Here is a 13,091-nt window from a genome sequence, read left to right as displayed (position 1 = left end):
ACCCCTGATTATTTACCAAAAACTAAAAAAATTAAGTGAGTGTGGAAAAGTCCAAAATACCCCTTTAAAATCCAGTTAACTTTCCTTATCTAGACAACCTAACTTCAAACAGGCAGATCTCTCATACAAACTCAAAAATGAGCAAACTAGGTGGCGTTGGAAAGATAATTCCAAGAACATTCATGTAACATTTATTTGACACCTAGATCATCCTGTCATGATAGTTATGTTTGTTTGAAGTTGACAAAAACTCATTCTTAACATAACTTGCAAAAGTTTAGATTTTCATTATTTCCAAGATGTTGCTTTCTAATTCTAGTTCTTTCAAATAGTCCACAAATGAGATCATTCTAAGTAGACTAAGGGCGTAATATCTAACATTTATACCAAACATCAAACAAATATATCAAACACATTCAATATATTAATTAAAGAGTACTAAGAAGAGAATAAGTATCTTGATATGGAATTTCTCTAGCTCAAAGAGATGCGTGTTTCTATTTTTCATATCCTCTTCAGCTTCCCAAGTGGCTTCCTCAAAACACTGATTTCTCCATCAGACCTTAACTGAAGTTTCTTTCTTTGTTTTCAATTTGTGAACCTGGCGATCTAGAATCTCAACTGGGATCTCAGCATTCGATAATCTGTATTTAATACCAATATCCTTAGTAGGTTTGATAAGTGAAGGGTATCCCATGCAGTTTTTCAACTTTGAAATATGAAACATTTGATGAACTGCTGCTAACTCTTGCGGTAGCTCCAACTGATAAGCTACATTTCCAATCTTCTTGGATATTCTGTAAGGACCAATATACCGGGGACTGAGCTTCCCCTTTTTACCAAATATCATAACACCCTTCATGGATGAAACCTTAATGTTTAGCTAATCATCTACTACAACCTCTAAGTCTCTTCTCCTAATATCAGTGTAGGATTTTTACCACTCTATGTTGTTTTCAACCTTTCGTGGATAACTCTGCCTTTATCCATAACTTGATGAACTTATTCCTGTCCTATCGACCCAGCTTCAACAACTTCAAACCATCAAAATTGGAAATCTGCATCAGCTCCCACAAAGATCCTCATAAAGAGCCATCTGAATGCTAGAGTAGTAACTAATGTTAAAAGCAACTTCAAAGAGAGATAGGTGATTATCCTAGTTACATTTGTAATAAATCACACAAGTCCTCAAAATATCTTCTAAAGTCTAGATAGTTTGCCGTGCTTGACCATCAGTCTGAGGATAAAAAATCGTACTCAAAATCCCTATCGGACTCTAAATTTTGTTGAAAGACTTCAAGATTTATGCAGTAAATTGTGCACCTCTATCCAAAATAATGGAAACTAGAATCCCAAGAAGTCTTACTACCTCTTGGATATATAACTTAGCATGATTCTCTACTGAATGGGTAGTCTTTAGTGGAAAAAAGTGGAATGATATTGTCATATTATCCACAATCACCCAAATAGAATCATGTTCACTACAAGACTGTGGAAAGCCAATAAAAAAATAAAGTTCGATCACCTCCCTATTTCATTCCAAAAGTTGTATATTCTGAGCCATACTACTAGAACTTTGGTGATCTACTTTAACTTTTTGACAATTCGTACATTTAGCAACAAACTTACCAATACCTTTCTTCATATTATTCTACCAATAAACTTCAAGTCATCATACCTCTTTATAGAACTCGGATAAAAAAAATATCTGGAGCTATGAGCTTCCTCCATGATCCTTTTTTTGAGTTCATCAACCCTTGGTACATACAACCTTCCTTAATACCTATATATATCATCTCCCCCTGTTAAAAAGCTATTGTTTTTCTTATACACATTTGACTTCAATTCAAGAAAAATAAGATCTTTGTCTTGTTTTTCTTTCACAGATGACAGTAATGATAATTCAGCGCCATTCATCACCACCACTCCTCCGTCATTGGAATCAGTAATCGAACTCCTAAGTGTGAAAGTCTATGCACATCTTCTGCTAACTCTCTCTTCTACTCTTCAACAAAAAATTACCCATAGGCAACCTGCTGAAGCTTTCGAAATAACATTAACCTTACCTGGTGATATAGAATACTCATGTCATAATCCTTGATTAACCAACTCCTCTATCTAAGATTAAGCTCTTCCTGACTAAACACGTATTGAAGACTTGTGATCAGTTAACATATTTACATAACACCAAAATGATAGTGATGCCATATTATCAAACTAAATATTACGACAACCAACTCTAGATCATGGCTTGGGTAGTTGTTCTCATTAACTTTCTGTTGTCCGGAGGATAAACAAGAACTTTACCATTCTTCATTAACACAATACCGAATACAACTGTGGAAACATTATAATATACAACAAAGCCTTTTTGTACCCTTTGGTAAGATTAATAAGGGCAGTAGTCAACTTAGTTTTCAATTCCTCAAAGCTTTTCTCACAAGCTTTATACTATTGAAACTTAACTGTTTTATAAGTTAAATTGGTCAAAAGAGATGAAATAAATGAGATACCCTAAACAAACCTTCTATAATATCAACCCAACCCTAATAAACTACTAATATCAGTTGGAGATGTGGGTTTAGGCATATTTTTCACTACCTTGACTTTTTGAGTGTTAACTCTAATCCCATGACCTGAAACAATATGCCCAGGAATGCCACTGGTTTAAGATAGAACTTACACTTAGAGAGCTTGACATACAACTCTCTCTATCCTTTAGAGTTTGGAGAACTATTTTGAGATGACTAGCATGATATTTATCATTCCTCGAATAGGTTAGATGTCATCAATGAATATGATAACAAACATATCCGCATAAGGATTGAATACTCTATTAATAAGGTTCATGAACTCTGTAGGTGCATTAGGTAACATGAACAACATGACCACAAACTCATAATGACCATTATGGGTTCTAAAATCTATCTTTGGAATAGACATTCCCTCACTCCTAATTGATGGTAGCCAGATCTGAGTTCTATCTTAGAGAAAAAAATGGCACTTTAAGGCTAATAATATAGATCATCGATTCTCGAAAGAGGACACTTATTCTTGATAGTATTATTTTTTAACTGACGGTGATCTATACACATTCGAAGGGAACCATCATTATTTTTAAAAAATAAGGCCAGAGCGTCCTAAGGTGAGACACTTTGTCGAATTAAACCTTTTTCTAGGAGATAAATATTTTAACTTTGCTGGTCCCATCCTATATGGCAGAATAGATACATGATGAGTACCATGAAGAATATGCATATCGAAGTCTGTTTCTTTTTACCAAGAGACTCAAGGAAGACTATTTGTCTGGAAACTCTTTTAATACTGAAACTAACAAAATATGAGGTATCCCAACACTAGAATCATTAACTCGGACTAAGCGAAAGACATAATCTTGGAAACAAACTTTGTCGCCTTAAGCTACGAAATAAAATAACCCTTAGGCACTTCTGAGCTACTCTTCCACTCCATAACTAGTTCTTTAGAAAATTGGAACTTAACATCTCGAGTTCTACAATTAGCTAAGGCATAGCATGCACTTAAATTTGAAGGTCAGTTTAACTCTAGAAAAGAAAAAAAGGTTGTTGAAGTGGCTCAAGGTTCTAAGAAGAATCAAACTAGTATGTGTTTTCTTCTATGTAATATTTTATTGTTGTTACCTGTAAAACAACAAAAGCGTACCAATGACACGCTTCCCTAGGAAATAGATATGTTAGCATATGATTAACATTTTTTAGAACATGAATCTTTGATATAAGATCAATACTAACAAAAGTTATTTTCTTAGTAGCTCTATAATTAGGAAGTATATCAATCGTGCTTCACCAACATCATTCTTAGATTTTGTACATTTGATAAGTCTAAAATTTGAACTCATTTAGGGATTTGTTTTAATAGTTGTAGTGTATTAAAATGCCTATATATGATATAAACTAATGTAAATGCCCTGATTTCTAGATATATGAGCTAAGGAGCAAGGCGAGCACACAAACAAGAAAAAAGGAGCATAACAAGCTAAAAAAGTGAAGAATGGCGATCCAGCTATTTACCAAGACCACTCGATAACTGGCTGAGTGAATTAGAGATCTAGTTGATCACCAAGCCCACTCGATAACTCGCTGGTTGATCTTCCGCCGCCTAAAGTTCCATTATTCCATCCCTAAGGGAAGAAAAGCAAGTTGACGATAGGAATGGGCAGTTGACGAATCTTCTATCGTTCCCGCGATGAAAAAATAGATTAGACATAGTTATAGGACTTGGGGATGTTGAGAACTAATTCATAACGATTATGGAAAAAGCAAAGGGCGCCTCACTGAACCAAGGCGATCATAACTTATCTCGCCTAATGGGTTTTAGGCAACTATCAATTGAATTGTGAAATGTAAATTGAGTAAGTAGCTATCATTGAGGAGAGTTTTCATTATGTTTTGGAGTTCTTTTGTAGACTTAAATGTTTTTGAGGCTCAATTTTGAGGATTTGCAATTGTGTATATGAATTTTTTTTATTTGTACCATTGTAAAGACTTTAAAATCATTTACCCATATAATGGTGAATGTACTTGATAATCGTTTCCCTATTTGAATGGTATGTGACTAAAACCCCATTTCTTAGGGTGTGATTATGTGATAATGTTATCATAGGTTGACTTAGCTGATGACTATTGTTAATTACTAGTTTGAATTCTATATTTAAGTGGGCTTAATCATTTAGTTGAGTCTTAATCCATGAATTGTAGTTGCAATGCATTTCTAATTTTGTGTTCTGAGCTTTCTTGAGAGAGAGGTTTATGAACCAAATATTTTATTAGTGGTTTATAGGTATTTGGTTGATATGGGTTCAACTCGAGAGAGTGAGTCCTAAATCTAATCCTACCCTTCTTGCTATCTCGTTCTCTCTCTGTAGGATTTATTAAGGTTGTGGGTTGTTCTTTTTTATTAAGCTTGTTGATGTTCGAGGGAGATCACTTGAAACGTGGTAGTTGTTTGACAGAAAAGTATTTCAACTGTAGTCTAGCCTGCCAAACTTATCTTTAGCTATTTATTAGTATGCTCAATTACCATACTGAAATTTTCCTATTATCGACCACATCATTAGAATTCTGCTCTTTATTGTTATTTCGTTGTTGTTTAATTATATTGTACCTGATAATTACAAACCAAATAAACCCATATGACATTTATTTCATCCTCTATTACTTCTTCACATGTTATTTAAAAAATTTCTACTCCTATAAGTATCTAGAACACATTTTACTTCATAACTGAACTTGAATGCGTACCACTCTTTGTGGGTTCGAATCCAACTCTTCGTATGTTTTTTTCTACTTACAATTATTTGCACTTAGAATTGGATGAGGTGTGCATGAAATATTAATCAAAATGGTCTCGCTGCCAGGGAGTGGTGTTGTTTTAAATTCTTTTATTAAAGTTAAAGTGTGATCTTTTTGTTTGAAGTTGAATTGACTTACTTTAGTTTTTTTGTGTTGTATGTGTTGAACCAAGAAAGATATTAGTGTAAATGGGTTTATGGTGTCCAAATGGGACACCAATACAATTTTAGGAACCATAATGATGTGAATGACCCAATTAAATTGGGTGGTGTTTGTGCAATATGTCTACCTTCAATTCAAGAGAATTTCTTCTTCCATGTCACTAACACAATTCTACAACTCCTCCAAATGAAGGGATTATATGGAGGATAATATCACTAAGACCTTCATGAGCATATTAGGAAGTTTGTTGATGTTGGTGGTTCATTCTCATTCAAATAATGTATCACAAGAATCAGTTGCTTATCAACTCATTCTTAGAGATATAAAGCAACAATATTATGAAGTAGAATGTGAAATCATTTTATGGGAATGACCAAGGTCAATCGGCATGGGACATTCGTGAACACCAAGCCTTAAAAAATACGAAGAATGATTCATAAATTGGTATTTGTGTCATGCCACAATGTTTACTATAGAACTTCTTGGGAGGCAACCCAAGTTTCTAATGCATTAGTATTTAATTTGAATAACAAATGTTGATTGTGAGGGTTGAAAAGTGAAAAGCGTTGGAAAAGGGTAGTTTGGCGAGCAACAGTCTAATAGGACACACGCCAGGCAGGTTGGCGAGTCCTGACTTAGACCATCGATGGAACCACAAATGTTGAAGGGGAACTCAATAAATTTGGTGGTTTATACTCAATCGGCGACTTTCGAAATAGGTTAGGTGATCCCACTTTTACCGCCATTTGAAACCCCATATTGCTGAGAGTCCCGTAAAACTTGGTGAGGAAAAACAACACTTGGCGCACTGCCTAGTGCTTCGGCGAGCAAAACTTACTATACCGAAGGAGCCACAAAATGAAAGGTTTTAAAGGCCAAACAACTTAAAATTTCAAAATCAATTCTCTTCTATTATTTTTAAATCTCGTACCCTCTCAGCAAACTTTAGATGTTTCATATTTTATTGTTTTTCCCTTCGTATCTTGTGAATTCTTTGCTGAGAGTGTGGAACTTTGCCACCTAGCTTATAAATTCTTCTTTTCAACAATTAAATTTGTTTTCCTAACCCCGTACTTTAATTTTGTGTTTGAAATGAAATAAAATAGTTAAATTGATGTTGATGTTTGTTAGTTGCCATGTTTTAATTGTGCTTATGTGTTATATTTCCCATAAGTTGTTTAAATTAATGCCTAATTGCCTTAAATTAATCAATTCCCATGTTATTGCTTGTACAATCGAGTATAAATTATTGGGTTGCGGTGTTTATGTGTTGATTCTAGCAGGTTAAAGTCTAAGTATCCCTAAATTGTGATAAATAATGTAATTTTCTCAATGATGGAGTGTTTGACGTCATTCTTAAGGGAAAAAGTCATCAATGGATAATCTTTGCCAAAATAGAGGAAGTCTGAGTACCGCGAGGGAATGGGTAGTATGGCTATAAACTTGATTGAATTATGTTCATGTTTAATTTTGAATTTGGGGGTTGCGGGCTTGATGTTGAAGTTTGTGGTTGAAAATTGGCACATAGGGTCTTTTGGTGAACTAAGTTGAGCTTATTGAGTGTTAAGCGGTTTGCCAAAGTTCTGCTCAGATTGATCTTAATTTCCAAAATTTGTTGAGTATGTTCCATAACTTTCTGCGAGATGACTGAGCTCACCCTGTTCACTTGGAGACTTGGCAAAATGCCTTCTTGATCGCCATTCTGCACCCCTAACCCTTAAAATACACTGTAACTTTTGGCAAGCCACTTCTACCTCACCATTGGAGATGGAGATACGTCGAATGACCCCAAAAATCACATACCTATCTTGAGATTTTGAAAATTGTATGCTAGTACTTTTGGCGAGCCTGATATGGCTCACTAGAAAAACACCGCGACTTGCCGAACGATTCGACGAGTTATTCCCCAAAAAATTTCTGCAACTTTTCTTGAAAAATGTTCTAATATTTTTTCTTTGTTGTTTTTAAGATATGTCTAGATCTAATTAGAATTATAGTGGCATGCCACCCCAAAAGCAAGCATGTGGAGTTGTCGTCAAAAAGGAAACAACTTCTTCCAAGGCTAAGGGCAAGAAATAACTTCTTAAGGGAGGCAAGAAAGGGAAAAATGTCCTTTACTTTACATTGTATTCCAACTCCGGTGAGGGAGAGTCTTATTATTATTAGGTTTTATTCTCTTATGTTGAGGATTCAAAGTTCTTGCATGCCCGAGGTTTTGAACTTCACTCCAAAGTTCGTTATGACCTGTTTAAGATTCTTGAGATGACCCCTCAAGCTTCACATGTAGTGCTTCCTCATGAACAAATAGTGCCTCCAATGCAACTAGTTCAGGGTCCTTCTCACGAGTTACTCGATCGACTAAAGGCCGAGGGATCGAGGACCATCTTAGAGGAGATAGGATTGTCCACAAATGGAGTAGTGAACAAGAATCCAAATGTGTAGGACACCCTCAAGTACCACTAATTTAAGGCCTTCACCTGAACAATGGACCATACATTTCTACATGGGTCCGGGAGTTCTATGGTGTGTACAGTGACATGGTAGCTTAGGCAAAGAAGAAGTCTAGACCCTTCAGGATAGTGGAGTTTGTAATGGTTTGAGGGAGGAAAGTTAGATAGATCAATAATTAAATCAATGTTTTCTTTAAGAGGGCTATGAATTTCATGCACACTACCAGAGTATGATTTCTACAAACACTCTAGATGACCTGAAGGGTTGGCTAGCCCCGATGATTTCTTCACCACCCCGAGGTGGATTGAGGCCGGAGCGCCTATATTTAAGGACTTAAATGTAACTACTAGATACTTAGTTTGGTTCATTAGTAGAATGATCATGCCTTAGATCAGAATGAGTCCATTATCCGCCACCCAAATGCGTCCTACCTTAGATATATTACAGTGAGGAAACAACTAAATTTGGGGTTCATTATTTAAAAAGAGATGTCCATAAGGGCCAAGCCTCACAATACATCTCTTCCATTCTCAATATTGATCACAAAATTATATCGTCGGACTGGTGTTCCTAGAGTAAAGAAGAGGGATGTTGAGATCACACCCACCTCATGTACTGGCATCCAACATATAACATCTATCGTATAAAGGTCTACTACACACAAGACGAGGCTGATAGAAGTGGATAAACTCCAATGGATACAAATCGAAGGGTGATATTGATACGCTACCTGTAGAGGAAGACTTACCTTATACGACCTCTAAGCCTTTAGGTATTTCTAGATCTGACCCTTGAGAAACTCGTCAATCTTCTAGTGATTCACGTCCCTTAGATGTGTTACTGGTAGTTCTGCCTCCAGCTTCCTATCAACTAGTCAATGCTTTTCAAGATGGGGCACCTAGCCTACTCTGATGATGTGCGTGCTTCCCGGATAGAGGCCTAAGGATCCCATGATGATTGAGAGAGTTATAACTCTTGTATTGACGCCTATGAAACATTCTAATTATGCCCTTATAGTGACAATAAAGGTTTGTGAGAGAGGGAAAGGTTCTACAGAGGCAATGACACTGATGTTTTTAAGAAAAGGAAGGATGTATACCATTTGAAGTCCACATACTTTACTTCGCTATTTGGGATAATGTAGATCCCAGATGACCCGAGTATATATGTTCCAACATGTGCTGAGGTGCCTTTGTCTACTACCATTAATTATGTTGGTGTTGATGCTATTTCTGTTGAGATAGATGCCTATACAAATGAGGAGAAATATGGGGTACAAGATAAGGCTGTTTATGAGGACCTGACCGACTTAGAGGGTGCCATGTTTGAGACTTCTAGACAGGTTACCTTGAGGACCATGGCTGCAATTGAGCCAAAGTGTATGGGAACCCGATTGCTGATGCCCAACAAATGGATTGGCTTATATGCAGACTTCACCAAAGCATAGCTTGAAAGGATGAATTTTCCCCTCCCTCTTTGTTATATTTTTATACTATGTTTCTTTTTAGTTGCATTTGAGTAAATCTTCTTATTTTTGTTGGGTGGGGTGAGGTATTTCCAAACCTACCTCTTGTGATATTGATTATATTTTGATGATATGTTTTGTGTGTATTGGACAATGAATATTTAACTTATTTTGTGTATTAATATATCTTGGTTTTGATATTGTAGATGTTTTAGCTTGTGCCCTATTGCTTTGAATGAAATTGGTTTTGAACCTAACTTTTAAATAATGCTCTTTATTGAGTGAAATGCATGTGCGGATACAATGACGAAAACCAAGTTACATAGGCAATATGTGAACTTTTAGCATCTTGTTATGAGTAGCTGGTTGTCGTATTAGTCTCTTGTGATGAGCTTTAAATGTTAGCTAAAAAGTGTGGAGTTCTTTTTATTTTTGTACCAATATCTTGTGTGATGAAATTACTTTGAACATTGTGTATGATGAAACCTAAAATATGCCTCATTGGTCAAGTTGCTTGATTGATCTAAGAACATGAAATGAGCTTAGGCAAGAATTTTGAAGACTGAACTAATTTTACAATATATCCTTTTTGTGGAGAAACTTGTGAGATAAGTGAACCTAGATTGGCACCTTTTTAGCTTTTGTATTTTCTTGGATGAATCTTGAACAATTATGACCTATCTTTCTCCCTTCACCCTTAACTTTCATGATGTATGGTTTGTTTGAATAGCCAACTTATACCAAAATCCTAAGTTGGGGATTTGGTGAAAGATAATGGATGTCAATAAGGGTGACACACTCCTCCTGAGTTTTGGATTGTTTTAGAAAAGATAAAACCCCTCCATTTACAAAAATAAAGAAAGAAAGGGACATAAAGAAAAAAAAATTGTAAAAGAGAAAAATTGTGAAATAAAGCGTGTGAACATGTGAAAAATGGGGTATTAGGTGATTCATTCCAAAAAATAGAATGGAGTTGAATTTTTTTTAATGAGAAACGGAAGAAGTTATTTTTAGTCCATAATTCATGAAGGTACAATTCACTAAACCGAAATGACCATACTTTTTCACTTAGCCCTGTTACAAGCCTTGAAAAGACCTTTGTAATCTTGACTAAGCTAAAACGAATGTTGATTAGAAAATAAGGGCAAACCCAGGGGTGGAGTCATGCGTATGTTCATCTTTGTGAGTTTGAGAGTTGCATGTGATTTCGGGACTATAAATTGTTGAAGATTTTTTTGTGAATGTCGAATCATCTTTGTTGTGAGGGCATTTAAGTAGCTTTTTGAGGTTGAACTTGCATCTGAATCAAGTATTGTGACATGAGCACCTTTGATAATAGGGCATTGTATGTGTAGTTTAAATTTTGTATGTGCACTCATTTTGTGTCATAAGAAGCACTACTTGAGATGTCCTTATTGAACTGCTGATCTTGAGCTTTTATTGAGAACAAGAAAATGTTTAAGTTGGGGTTTTTATAGATTTGTGGTGGACTCATTTAGGGCTTTGTTTTTATAGTTTTTGAGTCTTTAAATTCCTTATTTATGCCATAAACTGATGTTAAATCCTTGATTTTCATGTATGTTAGCTAAGGAGAAAGGTAAGGACACAAAAAGGCAAAAAGAAGCATAGCAAGCTGAAGAAGCGAAGAAAGGGAATCCTAATGTTATCCAAGACACTTCGGTGACTCACCGAAGGGCTCTTCAACCTTCCTAAAGTTCCGTGTGCTACCTTTGAGGGAAGAAATCAAGTTTGAAATATGAATTGGCAGGTGGTGAATCACCAATCGAGTCTGTGATGATGAAAAGGATAGCCCAAAGTTAAAAGAGTTGGGGATGAGAACTATGTAACTGTGATGGAAGACAGCAAAGGGAGGATCACCGAACAATTAAGTGAGCCCAACTTATCTCGCCTAATGGACTTTCATGCTAAATTTTTGACAACTATTAATTCAATTTTGAACATTAAATGTAACATCTGACTATCATTGAGGATAGTTTTCGTTGGAGTTTTAAAGTTCAATTGTAGATTTTGAAGCTTTTTGAGGCTCAATTTTAAGAATCTGCAAGTGGGATTCGAAATTTCTTCAACTTGGACCTTTGTGAAGACTTGTAAGCTTTTACCCTGATCATGGTGAATGTAGTTGGTAATCGTTTCCCTATTTTTATGATTTGTGGCTAAAAAATCAATTCTTGTGGTGTACTATATATTGAATTAATTAGCTTATGCGTATTGTTAATTAATAGTTTAAATGCTATATTGAAGTGGATTAATCATTAGATGAGTTTTAATCTACGAATTGTATTTTCAAATGAAGTTCTAATTTTATGTTCTTAGCTTACTTGAGAGATATATTTTTGAACCAAAACTTTTAAATAATGGTTTGTAGGTATTGCGTTTATATCGGTTCATTATGAGAGACCGAATCTTAAACCTAATCCTACCCATCTCTGTCTTTCTCGAGGATATACTAAGGTCATGGGTTGTTCTTATTTCTTAAGCTTGTTAATGTTTGTGAAAAATCACTTGAAATGTGATAGTTGTTCTAGGTAAAACTATTTTAATTATAGTCCAACCTACCCACTGATATTTAGCTATTTATTAGTAGTCTTAGTTACTCTTATATTTAAATTTCCGTAAAATTGATCACATACTGAGAAATTCTTCTCGTTATTTTTATTTCATTATTGTTTGATTGCGTTAAAGCTGATAATTACAAACCAAAAAACCATCATTTGGCATTCGTTTTGTCCCCTTCGACTTGTTTACTTATTATTTTCAACAATTTCTATTCCTATAACTATCTAAAACACATTTTCACTTCATAACTGAACTTGAACACGTACTGCTCCATGTGTGATCGACCTCAACACTTCGTTGGATTTTATAATGCTTAAGATCATTTCACCAAGAATTGGATGGGGTGTGCTTGAAACGTTAATCAAAACTTCTCTTTCAGTATCACTTTTTTTTTGGAAAATTAAGCATGATCTCTTGTAATAGGAACTAATATTATGCTTTGATAACGCTACTATAGTGAGGATTTAATTTTATTTTAGTCAAATTAACATGATGTGAGTGGAAAATTCTCTTTCAGTCTTTTGTTATCTTTCATGGTGAAAAAAGAAGTAACTTTTTGAACCTTGAAAATAAATATAATATTATTTAGGGAGCCTTATTTATAATTCTCAAGTACATTTAAAATGTTTAAATAGAATGCTGAGAGTTAATTTAAATTATAATCCTCCTATGCTCATTATATTTTCGTGGAGTGGATGTAGTTTTTCTATGAAATCACTTGGATAAAAGAAATATAATTGTTGGGATTGTCACATTTTTACTGCCTATTTTGTCTAGTTATCCCTTGGTTTAGAACTATGGATAGGTACCTCTTAATGGTGAAGAAAATTTAGTGACCCGATAATATGGTATTTATAGAATTCTATCTTACAATCCGAAATAAACCACACCATTGTATATAATAATAGTTTCTAAACATGAAACCTAAAATATTAGTACTGGATCATTCTCCAGATTGTTTTTGATAATGTATAACTAATGATCAATTTATATCAAAAAGTTCAATGATACAGAACATTTGCTTAACTCTAAAATTGAATTTAACACTATGTCAAATAAGCCTCTAAAGACTAGAGTTTGTAGGACATGGCCCCAACTAACTCTAG

General features: G+C 34.8%; 1 protein-coding gene across 1 annotated transcript; it reads right to left on the bottom strand.

The window, feature by feature from the left end:
• Positions 1–556: 556 nt before the first annotated feature.
• LOC138342350 (uncharacterized) lies at positions 557–862 on the bottom strand. Its single transcript, XM_069294664.1, has one exon. The coding sequence runs from the start codon at positions 860–862 to the stop codon at positions 557–559; it is 306 nt and encodes a 101-aa protein (XP_069150765.1).
• Between the last annotated feature and the right edge of the window lie 12,229 nt (positions 863–13,091).

The sequence above is a fragment of the Solanum lycopersicum genome, chromosome 1 (assembly GCF_036512215.1).
Source record: "Solanum lycopersicum chromosome 1, SLM_r2.1".
Classification (NCBI taxonomy): Eukaryota; Viridiplantae; Streptophyta; class Magnoliopsida; order Solanales; family Solanaceae; genus Solanum; species Solanum lycopersicum.
The sequence above is the reverse complement of the archived record's forward strand: the minus strand, read 5'-3'. Positions and strand labels throughout refer to the sequence as shown.